The sequence below is a fragment of the Tasmannia lanceolata genome, unplaced genomic scaffold (assembly GCF_043159265.1).
Source record: "Tasmannia lanceolata isolate RefF3 unplaced genomic scaffold, GAP_Taslan_0.1 ptg000037l, whole genome shotgun sequence".
Classification (NCBI taxonomy): Eukaryota; Viridiplantae; Streptophyta; class Magnoliopsida; order Canellales; family Winteraceae; genus Tasmannia; species Tasmannia lanceolata.
In genome coordinates this window covers 5,454,654-5,470,000 of record NW_027518714.1, presented here as the reverse complement: position 1 = coordinate 5,470,000, position 15,347 = coordinate 5,454,654, and the positions used below count along the sequence as shown (strand labels likewise).

At 40.2% G+C, this 15,347-nt stretch overlaps 2 protein-coding genes and 1 pseudogene across 2 annotated transcripts; all 3 read right to left on the bottom strand.

Moving 5' to 3' along the window:
* Positions 1–345: 345 nt before the first annotated feature.
* Positions 346–1,467, bottom strand: LOC143860327 (protein FAR1-RELATED SEQUENCE 5-like). Its single transcript, XM_077370915.1, has one exon. The coding sequence runs from the start codon at positions 1,465–1,467 to the stop codon at positions 346–348; it is 1,122 nt and encodes a 373-aa protein (XP_077227030.1).
* A 1,635-nt stretch (positions 1,468–3,102) lies between these two features.
* LOC143860326 (peroxidase 2-like) lies at positions 3,103–5,708 on the bottom strand (annotated as a pseudogene).
* Positions 5,709–9,544: 3,836 nt separating this feature from the next.
* On the bottom strand, positions 9,545–12,927 carry LOC143861771 (peroxidase P7-like). Its single transcript, XM_077372688.1, has 3 exons — positions 12,712–12,927; positions 11,789–11,980; positions 9,545–10,123 (listed from the first exon to the last, which is right to left on the bottom strand). The coding sequence occupies exons 1-3, from the start codon at positions 12,916–12,918 to the stop codon at positions 9,572–9,574; spliced, it is 951 nt and encodes a 316-aa protein (XP_077228803.1). The 5' UTR covers positions 12,919–12,927; the 3' UTR covers positions 9,545–9,571.
* Between the last annotated feature and the right edge of the window lie 2,420 nt (positions 12,928–15,347).

The window sequence follows — 15,347 nt, the reverse complement described above, 5'->3', positions numbered from 1 at the left end:
CATGCTTTCACTGCGTTGACTAGAAGTCATGCCTGCAGTGAAAGTACCTTTCCAATAGGCTGGGACCCAGTGAATCCTTAGCTCCCACATCTTACTTAGCCAATCATTCTCATTAATTTTATACTTCAAACATAATCTTCTCCATTCCATCTCACATTCATCTATATCACCCGTGTTATACCAATGGTAGTAATCCTTTGGAAAGTCACCATCTGCCTCTCTCATTGCAGGAACATGCTCAACTAAGTGCTTTGTTATGTGCCAAGAATAAAACCGATGACGTGTATTAGGGAAGACATTCTTAATTGCATTTCGCATCGCCAAATCCATATCCGTAATAACAGTTCATGGAGCTTTTCCATGCATACATTGCAGCCACTGCCTAAACAACCAAGTGAAGGTCTCCTCAGTCTCATCAGCGAGGAGCGCACATCCAAACAATGTAGATTGCCTGTGATGGTTGACCCCTGTAAATGGTGCAAAGGGCATCAAATACATATTGGTCCTATAAGTCACATCGAAGACAATCACATCGCTGAAGGTCATATAAGACTCTCTGGCCCTCGAATCAGCCCAGAACATAGATCTCAATGTACACTCTGAGTCCAACTCAATAGAAAAAAAGAAGTCATGCTCTTCAGCTCGTTTTCGTTTGAGACGGTCGGCCACTATCCCAGCATCTAACCCCATATTATTTTTCTTCTTCAATCTCAAATGAGACTGCACTTGCTGTGGTGAGAGAACACCATCTGCGCCATCGGATTGGACATTAATGACTTTTGCAATTCGAGCAGCCTGCAACCCAATTCCATGGTAACTATCCATCGAATTTTTAACAGTCTCCTTCTTATATAGTCGGTTGTGTGAACGATGCATGCATCTTCTAAGTGGAGAAGTGAGTTCATGCGAATGTTCATCTTCAAAGACTGACACTATCCACTTCTTGCCTTTCACGTTAATCGCCATCTTCGCCTGACAATCAAACCTAACAGTGCGACGCGGAATCACTTCCTTACCTGCCTGTCTCTTGTCATTAGGGTTTTTCTTCCCCTCCTTGTCACACACATACTTTCTGAATATCACTTCATTTGTCTTGGTCGACTTGTTTGTAGTAGATTTTCGCACTCTAAAACCTTTACTCAAGCCATAGGTATTATAACATATGTAGGCATCTTCAAAGCTATCAAACTCCTGCCCAACAAATGGCCTTTTGTCTACACTCTCCTCGTCATTCCTTTCCTCACCATCTTCTACTCGGTTACCTTCATTTAAATCTTCCCCTTGATCTTCTACTTGGTTTCCATTATTTAATTCTTCCCCTTGATCACCTAGAATGAAGGCGTGTTCATCAATATCATTTATCGATAGGCCACATACTTGCAACACAGCGTCCTCAACAAACCCTGAGGATGTGCCACATACTTCATCAACATCAAACATAGAAGCGAGCAACGAAGCATCATCCATTTTACTAGGTCACAACACTAGATAACAAACCAGCCAACTACCATAAACCACCCATAAACCACCACCAAGCCACCTATAAACCACCACCAAGCCAACCATAAACCACCACAAACCAACCATAAACCACCACCAAAGCAGCCATAAAGGAAGAAATATGTCAGAAAAAGAAAAAAAAGAAGTTAATAAGCAAAGAATGGAAGCAAGTATTAAAAAAATAAATAACCATAACTACCAATTTCATAATTCAGTGTATCATTTACACATGATTCCATCCTTATCCCCTTAGAGACAACCTACAAGTAAAGAAACATGTGCATAGACACTCCAACCCATTTTCCTCATATCATCAACTAGCAAAACAAATAACCACTTGAGCTTAAAATCATATTTGCCAAATGCCCTCCAGCGCCAGAAAATCATTTTGGAAAAATTACTGTATAGGTATGTATATCAGGGGGAAAAATTCCATGAGAAATAATATTCCATGGTCCGGTAGGTTTGCAACTTTCCTTGAAAAATGGAAAAGTTTTCAATTTTGGAAAGCACGTGAAATGAGTATACCAAACACTGGAAATTCCATTTTTCATGGAAATTTTTTCCAAAAAAACGTTTACATGCATTCATACAGGCTCTTAAATCACAACTAAAAAAAATCACTGTGTGTCTCCATTTCTTTATTTTTGTCACTACACCGAACACTTCTTTGATTGGCTGCTGAGAGCTTTTTGGGATTGTAAAAGCCTTCAACATCTAATTATAATAGTGTAAAATAAAGAGAGGAGTGCCATTATTGAAACAAGGGAGTGAGGATATCTTTTTCCCTAAATAAACATCAACAGCCATAGAGAAAAGCTCTCAGCAGCCATTTCCTGTGAAAAACCCATTTCCTCTGTTAATCGCAACATCTGATTTGTTTATTTCTAATCTTGAACAAAAAAAAGAAGAAAATAAACAGAAAGTAATACATACCTGTTGAATCCGTAGAGAAGGAGAAGGAGAAGCTGAGAGGGAGAGAGAGAGGAAGCAGAGAGAGCTGAAGCAGCAAAACCCAAAAAAAAAATCCGAAGAGAGGGAAACCCGAGAGAGAGAGAGAGAGAGAGAGAGAGAGAGAGAGAGAGAGAGAGAGAGAGAGAGTACCAAAACCCAAATCCAATTTTTTTGGGTTTTTTTTTAACGCTGGAAAGAGAGGAGGAGGGAGACGATCTTGAATTTTTGGGGTTTTTACTTCTCAAAATTTTTGGGGTTTTTTTACGCTGGAAAGAGATGGGGAGGGACGCGGCTGTAGTTTTTCAAATCCTCTTTTGTGGTTTGTAAACCTCACATTAAATGGGACCCACTGATCTGGCCGAATGGAAACCCAAAAACCCCATTAGTGCGCAGATAACGTCTCTCTGCACCTGCGTAGAAACACTTCTCTCACATATATATATATATATATATATATATATATATATATATATATATATATATATATATATATATATATATATATATATAGAGAGAGAGAGAGAGAGAGAGAGAGAGAGAGAGAGAGAGAGAGAGAGAGTTGAAACTTAAGATTTGATTTTTCCAGTGTATGAGTAGTACATAATCATCACTGCCAAAAGCCTATCTTAAATGACTTTTTTTCCCACCCACTTTATTTTCAGCCTATTTTCCTCACCCAAAGAGAAAGACATACTTGAGTATGTCCACAGTCCATCATACACTATGCTAGGTGGTTTTTTTAATAATATCATGAACTAAACAAGTTACTAAGAAGAAGTAGAAGATCAGTTCACCATCCTGCAATTCCTCCTAATCTCCCCATTGGTGCCAGTCAGGGGACTAATGTTGCCCATCCTCACCATAGCTGCCACAAAATCGTGCCTGAAAAGCTCGTTAGCATTGCTGTATAATTGAACGAGTAAGTCCTGTGACCCGCCGTTGAAGAGCTCTGGTCCGAGTGAAGCAACCCACTCCGAGCCATGAGATTCTTGTAGTAGTTGTTCTCAAAGTAACGGGACGTTTGAATGTCGAGTGGGGTCAAGTTCTCATCTTTACCTGTGGATGGGCAATTAGCCTTTCGTAAGTTGGCAAAAGTGGGGTCGATGTTGGTGTCGTTGTAGATGCGGTCGCGAAACACGGTGCACTGAGCAAATCCTACTGAATGTGAGCCAGATAGGGCAGTCATGTCACGTGCACTAAGGCCTTTTGCACTAAAATTGGAGATGAGTATAGGGAGGTTGGAGGATGATAGTGGGATTTGGGTGTTGGCTGTACTCAGGCTTGCTGTTCTGGCATCTCTCCTACCAAGCGGCACGGTCCATGACGGTCCATCTAGCTGCACATATATTACACAACTCTCTCAAAAATTGATAATTTTTTGAATTAATTCCAAATTTTTTTATGTTCCAAAATTTCCCTCTAAATCATGGAAATAGGAAAAAAAAAATTCCCTTCTTGATTGTTTTGGGCTTTCTGTATGGTTGTAGCTTTATTTCTTTGTATGGTTCGATCTTCTCAATCGTTGGGGTTCTCCCCTGTATTGTTTTTTATTAATGAATTTTTCACCACTTAAAAAAAAAGACAAAAAAAATTTCCCAAGAAAAAAATTTCAGGTCTGAAATGTTTTTCTTGATATCCAAACAGTGCTTAAAGTGAAACAAAACTCACATCCTAACCAGCAAGCTCATGTACTTAACCATCCTTTCATGCCTTTTATTTTGTACACACTTAATCTAGCAAACTAATGTACTTAACTATCATTCTATCCCTTTTGTTTTGTATCTTATTTAAACTAGGGCTGCAACTCGAGCCGGGTTTTACCCGACCCGCATCGACCTGACCCGAAAATAGCCTGGGTCGGGTTCAGGTTTCATGGGTTTCGGGTCGAGCCGGGTTCAGCATTCAAAAACCCGCATGAATCTCGAGTCGAGCCGGGTTTGAAGGGGCCTGACCCGACCCGACCCGAGTTACATAAGTTATAGTATGTACATTTTTTTCTATTGTTAGTTAAAAGTTAAAGGAATAATTACATTTACACCCCCTCTAGTTTCTGACACATCCAGTTCCACCCCTATAGTTTAAAACATGACAAATACACCCTTGTAGTTTCAATTTGTTTAAGGTAGGCCCCCTCAGCTGAAGGTTCGTCCATAGATTGAAGGGTTAGGATAATCTGATGGAGCTGATTTTTTGGGCACACCCTATCTATGTCAGGACCCATCAAATGAACGCTTTGGATCATCCAAACAATGTCGCGTATATCAACAATGGTTCTAAGACTTTGACCTTCAAAACAACATAATTGGAGTTAACATTTGATACTTTGAATCTAAGAGAACTCCATGGAATAATTGTTTTTTAAGTTGGTCTATTTTATCAAAATTTGAAACTAAGAAGTCTCTCTCTCTCTCTCTCTCTCTCTCTCTCTCTCTCTCTCTCGTGCACTTAGTGTTAGAATATATTAGATCCGGTGAGATCTGACTGTTGGGTTACCAGGGTATCAGATTAGGCAACCCAGCTAGACTCTGAGTAGTTAGGTTAGATTATGATTTATATCCTTACTATTTTCTATAATTATGCCAATCTCTTTCTATGTTTATCTCTTTGAGTGTTCTACACACACATCCGAGAAGCTCCATAAATGTTGGAGCTTATAGAACTCAAGCAAAGAAGCTAGGTAAGACGATGAACTAGATATAAGATATATGTATAAATTAAATGACATGTCCAGAGATAAACGAACACTTCATAGTTCATATAGTCTATTGAAGGATACACTACTGGATAGAGAACGGTAGAGCTCGATAACGAGTATTGTAACAATCCGATCGTGTTTTAAATTCATTTAGCATGGTTAACAATAAACTCAACTCAAGCAAAAGAACGCAGAACATAAGTGTTAGAGTAAATCGATCATCATATCACCATTGACCTAGAAGGATCTTAATCTAACCTAGTTGACTCATATAACCTAGTTGCATCTAGAACCTAGACAATCCAACCGAGATCTGATGATCTGATGTTAACTCTCTAGATAGAAGTCCTACATTTACGAAGAATTCGTGGAAGAAAAGACGAAGGATCGATGCGCCCATTCGAGGCTCATTGTTGACGGCTTGGATCATGACACTACGCACAATGGACTGCAAATTAGGGCAACTAGTCCCATAGAAGGTAGGGGAGAGCTGCGCATTAGCAGCCCATGCAAGGAGTGCAAGAAGAGTGAGGGTTACAAAGTGGGTAGCGAAGGCCATGACTCAAAAGCGTAGTATACGTTTGTGATTGAGAGATAGAGAGACCTTAGTGATCTCCCACCTTATATAATTGCACGAAAGTAGAGATCTTAAGGAAAGTTTCAAACATTGCTGCTTGAAACGCGGATGAATTGTTTTCATTTAAAGCTGAGGTTGATTTAACACAAACAAGGATCACGAGAAACGGCTGGACGTGCCTTGTAGAACCAAGTTACGACTAGGACAACGTCTTTTTTTATTATTAATATGACAAGATTCAAACCGTTGTTATCAGTGCAACTGCTCCACTATTCATTACTTGCTCATTGTATTATATAGACAAGTTGACATTTGATTGAAATAAGAATATTACGTGCTCTTTGTATTGCATAGACAAGTTGACATGTAAGTGAAATAAGGAAAAGGTCCTGCATTTCATTTCTAAAACGCAGCCATGCAAGGTCAAACTTTTCACTTATTGATTAACCACCGAAAGCATAGTTTGACCAACCTCTCTCTCTCTCTCCTCTCTCTCTGAATATATATATATATATATATATATATACATATATATATATATATATATATATATATATATATATATGAGAAAACGGTTCCTACACATATGTGTAGATAAGTTCTCTACACACTAGCTTAAAATATAGTGGGGGCCACATTATTTGGGTGATCCAAACCATTCATTTTTAAGGCCCTCACATAGATAGGGTGTCCACAAAAAATCAGATCCATAGGATCATCCTAACCATTCGAACTGTGGAGGCAAAAAATGGACTAATTTGTGAAGGTTTAAAGACATCCATTTTACCTCCACAAATCGTAGGGTTGGGATGATCCTATAGATCTGATTTTTTGTAGACACCCTATCTATGTTAGGGCCTTTAAAATGGATGGTTTGGATCACCCAAACAATGTGGGCCCCCACTGTATTTTAAGCTAGTGTGTAGAGAACTCTCTACACATATGTGTAGGAACCGTTTTCTATATATATATATATATATATGAGAAAAGTGTAGCTACACATATGTGTACCTAACTTAGCTACACCGCCGCCTTAAAATACAGTGGGCCCCACATTGTTTGGGTGATGCAAACCATTCATTTGATGGGCCCTCGCATAGATAGGGTGTTCCCAAAAAATCAGCTCCATAGGATCATCCCAACCCTACGATTTGTAGAGGCAAAAATGGACATGTAAAAACCTTCACAAATCTGTCTATTTTTGCCTCCACAGTTTGAAGGGTTGGGATCATCCAATAGAGCTGATTTTTTGGGCACACCCTATCAATGTGAGGGCCTATCAAATGAATGGTTTGGATCACCCAAACAATGTAGGCCCACTATATTTTAAGCCGTCGGTGTAGCTAAGTTAGAGAGAGAGAGCGAGAGAGAGAGAGAGAGAGAGAGAGAGAGAGAGAGAGAGAGAGAGAGAGAGAGCATGCATTTGCTGCGCTCGAGTACAGAAACAGGGTGGGGCCACATTTTGGGTGGGATCCGAAGCATTCATTTGATGTAATCATAGTGAAATCAATCTCATTGTTTTACACGTGGACTCTCTCTCTCTCTCTCTCTCTCTTTGGATGCACGTGCCTTCAAGCCTCTCCTTATTTCTCGAAAGCTTGATTTTTAAATTTTGATTGAAACAACTTTTTGATGTCAATTAAAGAAGCAAGGTCTTTTAAAAGAATCAAGAGGAGTTTAGTTTATAAAATTGTTAATAAATTAAGCCTCTTCGAACTATTTAAAAATCGATTCAAACTTCTGTTGACCTCACTATGTTACTCTACCAAGTACAAGGCAGTGCAATTTGCTTTGTATTCACAATTCGTATGATGTATTAAAATCTCTGATACGTCATTGTGTTATTAAATCATAATTTCGAAAGTATACTAGGATATATATATATATATATATATATGAGGAAACTGTTGGTAACTTATAGTGAGCTAGCTTGCCCAATCACATGGGTCCCACATTTTGGGGAGTGATCCAAACCATTCATTTGCAAGGCCTTATCATAGATAGAGTGTGTACCAAAAATCAGCTCCATAGGATCATCCTAACCCCTCCATTTGTGGAGGACAAAAATGGACAGACACAAATTTTTGTCCTCCACAAATGGAGGGGTTAGGATGATTCTATGGAGCTGATTTTTGGCACACCCCCCATCTATGTAAGGGACTTTCAAATGAATGGTTTGGATCATCCTAACAAAGTGGGCCCCCATGTGATTGGGCAAGCTAGCTCACCATAAGTTTGGTGAACAGTTTCCTCATATATATATATATATATATATATATATATATATATATATATATATATATATATATATATATAGTTTTTCTAGTCGGCCGACTAGAGGACCTTCTCTAGTCCGCTGACCAAAACACAGTGGGCCCATGTTGTTTGGATGATCCAAAGCATTCATTTGATGGGCCCTGGCATAGATAGGGTGTGCTTAGAAAATCAGCTCCATAGGATCATCCTAGCCCTTTGATTTGTGGAGGTTAAAAATGGACGGTGGAGGTTAAAAACACGGTGAGCCCATGTTGTTTTGATGATCCAAAGCATTCATTTGATGGGCCCTGACATAGATAGGATGTGCCTAAAAAATCATCTCCATAGGATCATCCTAACCCTTCGATTTATGGAGGTTAAAATGGACGCTTATAAACTCCACAAATCTGTCCATTTTTAACCTCCACAAATCAAAGGGTTAGGATAATCCTATGCAGCTGATTTTTTAGCACACCCTATCTATGCTAGGGCCTATCAAATGAATGTTTTGGATTATCCAAATAATGTGGGACCACTGTGTTTTTTGGTCGGCGGACTAGAGAAAGTTCTCTAGTTGGCCGACTAGAAAAACTTTCCTCATATATATATAGGAAAAGGAGTGTGCGGTCGAGCGCACCTAAGCTTAGGTGCGGTTGAGGGCCCAAACACATGGGTCCCACATTTTTTGTGTTGATCAAAACCATTCACTTGCAAGGCCCCATCATAGATAGGGTGTGTACAAAAAATCAGCTCCATTGGATCATCTAACCCCTCCAAAAGTGGAGGGCAAAAATGGGCAAATTTGTGGCAAACAGTGTTTGTCCATTTTGACCTCCATAAATGGATGAGTTAGGATGATCCTATGGAGCTGATTTTTTGTACATACCCCATCTATGTAAGGGCCTTTCAAATGAATGCTTTGGAGAGAGAGAGAGAGAGAGAGAGAGAGAGAGAGAGAGAGAGAGAGAGAGAGAGAGAGAGAGAGCATGCATTTGCTGCGCTCGAGCGCAGAAACAGGGTGGGGCCACATTTTGGGTGGGATCCGAAGCATTCCTTTGATGGGCCCTCTCATGGGTAGGGTGTCCACCAAAATCCGCTCCATTGGATCACCTTAGGGTGTCTATTTGTGGGGCAAAAAATGTACAGATTTTTTGGACAAACAGTATCTGTCTATTTTTTGCCCCACAAATGGACACCCATTGGGGATCCAAATGAATGCTTAGGATCACCCCCCAATGGCCCCACCCCCTATTTCTATGATCGAGCGTAGCTAAGCCTAGCTGCGCTCGAGCGCAGCAACCCTTTTCTTATATATATATATATATATATATATATATATATATAGAGAGAGAGAGAGAGAGAGAGAGAGAGTGTTGAAACTTAAGATTTGGTATGAGTACTACATAATCATCATTGCCAAAAGCCTATCTTAAATGACTTATTTTCCCACCCACTTTATTTTCAGCCTATTTTCCTCACCCAAAGTGAAAGACATACTTGAGTATGTCCACAGTCCGTCATACACTATGCTAGGTGGTTTTTTTTAATAATATCATGAACTAAACAAGTTACTAAGAAGAAGTAGAAGATCAGTTCACCACCCTGCAATTCCTCCTAATCTCCCCATTGGTGCCAGTCAGGGGACTAATGTTGCCCATCCTCACCATAGCCGCCACAAAATCGTGCCTGAAAAGCTCGTTATCATTGCTGTATAATTGAACGAGTAAGTCCTGTGACCCGCCGTTGAAGAGCTCCTGGTCCGAGTGAAGCAACCCACTCCGAGCCATGAGATTCTTGTAGTAGTTGTTCTCAAAGTAACGCGACGTTTGAATGTCGAGTGGGGCCAAGTTCTCATCTTTATCTGTGGATGGGCAATTAGCCTTTCGTAAGTTGGCAAAAGTGGGGTCGATGTTGGTGTCGTTGTAGATGCGGTCGCGATAGACGGTGCACTGAGCAAATCCTACTGAATGTGAGCCAGATAGGGCAGTCATGTCACGTGCACTAAGGCCTTTTGCACTAAAATTGGAGATGAGTATAGGGAGGTTGGAGGATGATAGTGGGATTTGGGTGTTGGCTGTACTCAGGCTTGCTGTTCTGGCATCTCTCCTACCAAGCGGCACGGTCCATGACGGTCCATCTAGCTGCACATATATTACACAACTCTCTCAAAAATTGATAATTTTTTGAATTAATTCCAAATTTTTTTATGTTCCAAAATTTCCCTCTAAATCATGGAAATAGAAAAAAAAAAATTCCCTCCTTGATTGTTTTGGGCTTTCTGTATGGTTGTAGCTTTATTTCTTTGTATGGTTCGATCTTCTCAATCGTTGGGGTTCTCCCCTGTATTGTTTTTTATTAATGAATTTTTCACCACTTAAAAAAAAGACAAAAAAAATTTCAGGTCTGAAATGTTTTTCTTGATATCCAAACAGTGCTTAAAGTGAAACAAAACTCACATCCTAACCAGCAAGCTCATGTACTTAACCATCCTTTCATGCCTTTTATTTTGTACACACTTAATCTAGCAAACTAATGTACTTAACTATCATTCTATCCCTTTTGTTTTGTATCTTATTCCAACTAGGGCTGCAACTCGAGCCGGGTTTTACCCGACCCGCATCGACCTGACCCGAAAATAGCCTGGGTCGGGTTCAGGTTTCATGGGTTTCGGGTCGAGCCGGGTTCAGCATTCAAAAACCCGCATGAATCTCGGGTCGAGCCGGGTTTGAAGGGGCCGACCCGACCCGACCCGAGTTACATAAGTTATAGTATGTGCATTTTTTTCTATTGTTAGTTAAAAGTTAAAGGGATAATTACATTTACACCCCCTCTAGTTTCTGACACATCCACTTCCACCCCTATAGTTTAAAACATGACAAATACACCCTTGTAGTTTCAATTTGTTTAAGATACGCCCCCTCAGCTGAAGGTTCGTCCATAGATTGAAGGGTTAGGATGATCTGATGGAGCTGATTTTTTGGGCACACCCTATCTATGTCAGGACCCATCAAATGAACGCTTTGGATCATCCAAACAATGTGGGCCCACATTATTTGGATGATTTTTTGGTAGTGTTTGGATTCGGGTAGGGGCCCACATTATTTGGATGATCCATCCACAAGTGTGTGTCTATATATAAAAGTACTCAATAAAAACCATCCCATTTTTCTCATATGGTTGTCACGTGAGGGTGTTAGAGTTGGTGTTATTTAATCATTTATACTCCAACACTCCCCCTCACGTGTGGCCCCTCTTTTATGGGTTGGCATTACATGTGGTTCCTCCTTTGGGTTGGCCTTACACATGGAATTTTTAATACCAAGGAGTTGTGAGTTTTGAACCCAGGACATGTAGCTCTGAACCAAGTACTCCAAAAGCTTAAGTTGTTGGAGATTGCGTTATTTAAACACTCCCCCTCACGTGTGACCCATTCTTTTTAGGGTTGGCCTACACGTGGAAAATGTGGTCCCTCTTTTGGGTTGGCGATCACATGTCGATTTTTAATATCGAAAGAGTTTTGAACCCAGAACCTTGGCTGTCTCTGATACAATGTGAAACAACAGATTACTCCAAAAGCTTTTTTGACGTGGTCGTGGCCGGATGCTTCCAAGTTCAACCCATTCTGTGATGTCAGTTTGCATCATATGACCCGTGCTGAGAATTTGGTGCTAAGTGATCACATTAGACTACATGTGATCTATGCTAAGAATTTGGTGCCAAGCGATCACATTTAGCTAATTTCTCCTAAAAAATTATCATTTGATAATGCAGATATATTTAATCAAAATGCATATTTTTGAACTAACCAAGACAACTCCATCTCTTGCTGCTAGTGCTAGGATATCTGCACATGATACAATCCCACTGCAAGCAGCTTCCACACGAGTTTTGATGGTGTCAATCACATCAAACCCTTGTAAGGAATTATTGCTTGGAAGCGCCGTCTTTTCACCAGTAAAAGTGGGTGTGTCATCAAGAAGGATCGATCCATCACATCCCTGAAGAACTAAACCTGTGTTAACATCTGAAAGTATCGCAGAAATTGCTGCTACGTTTGGTTGCCGGAATTTTTTTGATTCTTGGGACTTTTGTGGAATTTCCGCAGGAAACCCACGTTTGGTTGGTTGGCCCAAAATATTCCCAGGAATCAAAATAACCCCGCACGAAACCCCACGAAGGAAAAAAAATACTCACAGAACCAAAACTAAGCTTGCAGAAGAATTTTTTTTCTTCCCAACAGTTCAAGCAACCAAACAATGCATTTTTTTTTCCCACCATAGTCCGGTCAACCAAATATGAGATTTTATTTTACCGGGATACTTCCAGGGAGTTTTTTTTCCCACCAATCTCCCAGGAAGTTTTTTGTTCCACAAAAATCCCAAGAACCAAAAAAAATCCGGCAACCAAACGTAGGGGCATGTTTTTGAAAAAAAATCTTCATGGAAAATTTAGTACTTAAAACCTTTGAAAAAGTGAGGGCTAAAAAATCTTATCCCAACCCGTAAAAGTAACTCCAAATTTTAGTATTTATAGTGATTTTTTACAAGGCTTTTTTTATGTAACCTCAAGAAGATAACAAGGGGCTCACAGTAAGACGAATTATGGAGCCCCTTGTCATCTTCTCGAGGTTACATAAAAAAGCCTTGTACAAATGACACACATGGTGCATCCTGATTGCGATTGCTCCCAACAGATATAAACTAGGACACCAAAATGGTTAAGTTCGCACTTGTACGAAGCAATCATGGAAGAAAAGGCGGGTCATGAATGCCCCATTTCGAGGTCTAATCCTGATAGCTTCGGTCATGGCAATGCGCACAATGGACTGTAAGTTAGGGCAAGTAGTCTCATAGAAGGTAGGAGAGAGCTGCGCACGAGCCACACATGCAAGGAAGGCAAGGAGAGAGATTGTGAGAATGTTGGAAGGGGTGGCCATGGCTCAGAAGTGTTAGTACTGGTTTGTGATGGGAGTGAGCTTCGTAATCCCTCCTTATATAGCCGCGTTAGAAAGTGCAGAAAGAAGAGACAAAGCTTTCAAACATTAGAGGTCAAATGTACTTTTCTTCAGTGCCCAAAATTAGTAGAATTCACTAAAGCTTAGTTTACTTGGCCTTTAATCAAACAACCAAGACTAGACTCGTGATAGGTGATGGGATCTACTTGGCGTGGATAAAATATTAGAATAACGAACCTATGAAACTGACACATAAGAAATGAATCTGTTGTTAGATCCTAAGGCGGCCTATGTGTACATAATCCAACCGTTCATCCAAGGACTACATAAAAATCATATTGGTTGGGTAATCCTAATCACTATTAAGGAAAGACTTTGTGAGGAGTTGAAGTACCTCAGGGGCACCAATTCCATCCTAAGTTCCTAACTACCTGCCAACAATAGGAAGTTTTTTCTACAAGTGTATTATGAATTAATTATTTCCATCTATTCACTTGTATCCAGCAATAGAACTCTCCTATTGCATGCCGATCTCTTTCTTTCTTTGACATCATATTCAATATATCAATAGATAGAATGTCTCACCATACTACAAGCATTGGGTGAGCTTCCAAAACTGTGTATCATTCGTTGTTGAGTAGGAATCCCGTTACCCATATTTCGCTTTTGACGGTTCGTATGCAAGGACAAAAAAAAAGCACAAAATTGGATGTTAGGGGTTCCATGATTGGACATTATTCAATGTTAGGGTTTGATGATTGAGGTGATTTTGGGGCAACGGAGATCCATAGCAAGGCCTATCACGTGGACAGCTAAAACCAATTGAAGGTTGGACCCACTATATGCCCTTGTAGTTCCTCTGTTTTACAATTGTTTGGTTGCACAAAAGCCGAGATGGCTTAGGGGGTTTCGCTTGGCATTTGGGAGCGCACTACGCAAAATCTCTTGCTTAGTTGCCGATATAGAATTGAAATCCCTAGAGACTACTAGGAGTATCTCCTGCTTAATCATTGCTTTTGCCGATTAATATGTCACCTTTGCTCTCTCTCTCTCTCTCTCTCTCTCTCTCTCTCTCTCTCTCTCTCTCTCTCTCTCTCTCTCCATATATAATGGTAGTGACAATCCCTACCACTACTCTGCGAGGTTGCCAACTAATCACTACTTACCACAATCTCTACTTCATATGTGTGCTATTCATGTTGTTTTTTAGACAGACTCTTAAATGCACAAAATATGCTGGTGTCAACATAAGATTGAAATATTTCAGTTGATCAGCTATACCGCAACATTGGGGAGGTTTCTTTGTAATACTCGGTGCTTGCTTATGGTTCCCTCTACCAATGGGGCACAACTGGATAAAAAATTAAACACGGTCCTCGCCATCTGATCATGGTCATTTACAGACTGCACATGGGTTACGTCAACCTAGAAATAGATCTTATAGGGAAGTGCATATGTAGCTGTATGAAAAGGCAACCCGATTTAATTTCAGGTCGGGTTAGGGTTGAGGCCTTGGGCAACCTGATCCGACAGAAACTTGGTCTCCTCCCACGATAATTTATTTTTTCGAAATGGTGGAGAACATGATTTTATTAATGAAAAAATCACAACCGAGGTCGGGAGAGATAAAAAGAACATGCAAAGAGAACAAAGAAATAAATCAACCAAAGTCAAGGAGGCAAAAAATCAAGGCATGCAAAGAGAACAAAGAAATAAATCAACCAAAGTCAAGGAGGCAAGAAGTCAAAAATCTCCAACGCTAGGCAATCGACACCAGCCGGGGCAAGCCTATTTGCCTCCCTATTTGCCGATCTCCAGGCATGTGGAAAGCGAACCAAGAGATCCTCCACATAACACAATATCTCATCTAGCGTATCAGAGAAACTCCAAGGGGGAGTGTGCGTGCCATCAAGCCATTTGATTATGTTAAGCGAGTTGCACTTCCTTCCCTAATTTTTTTGTGATTTTCAAAATCTTATGATTACGTTCTTTTTATTATTATTATGTTTGGTTATGGTTGAGAGACTTAGAGGCAGGTTGGGTTAGGGTTGACCCTTCTTGACCCGAGGCTCGGGGGGGGGGTTAGGGTTGAGGGAATGCTACCTCGGATTGGGCTAGGGTCCCTGAAACAACCAGTTACTCCAAAAGCTTAAGCTAGGAGAAGGAGTTATTTATTCTTTTATACTTTAACACTCTCTCTCACATGTGGCCCCTCTTTCTTTGTGTTGGCCTAGAAGTGGCACATGTGGCCCCACTTTTGGGATGACCTGTGGATTTTTTATATCAAGGAGATTTGAACTCAGGACCTTTGCTCTGATTACATGTGAAACAACTAGTTACTCCAAAAGCTTAAGCTATAGGAGAATGATTTATTTATTTTTTTATACTTTAACTAGGTCAACTGGGTTGAC

What these genes read in the sequence shown, in the direction of transcription:
- LOC143860327 (XM_077370915.1), bottom strand. Translation starts at nt 1,467, where the DNA reads ATGGATGATGCTTCGTTGCTCGCTTCTATGTTTGATGTTGATGAAGTA.
- LOC143861771 (XM_077372688.1), bottom strand. Translation starts at nt 12,918, where the DNA reads ATGGCCACCCCTTCCAACATTCTCACAATCTCTCTCCTTGCCTTCCTT. An exon ending in TCCATGATTGCTTCGTACAA is followed by an intron (nt 11,981 to 12,711) that starts GTGCGAACTTAA and finishes TTAGTTCTTCAG; the next exon opens with GGATGTGATGGATCGATCCT. An exon ending in CAAGAGATGGAGTTGTCTTG is followed by an intron (nt 10,124 to 11,788) that starts GTTAGTTCAAAA and finishes ATATATGTGCAG; the next exon opens with CTAGATGGACCGTCATGGAC.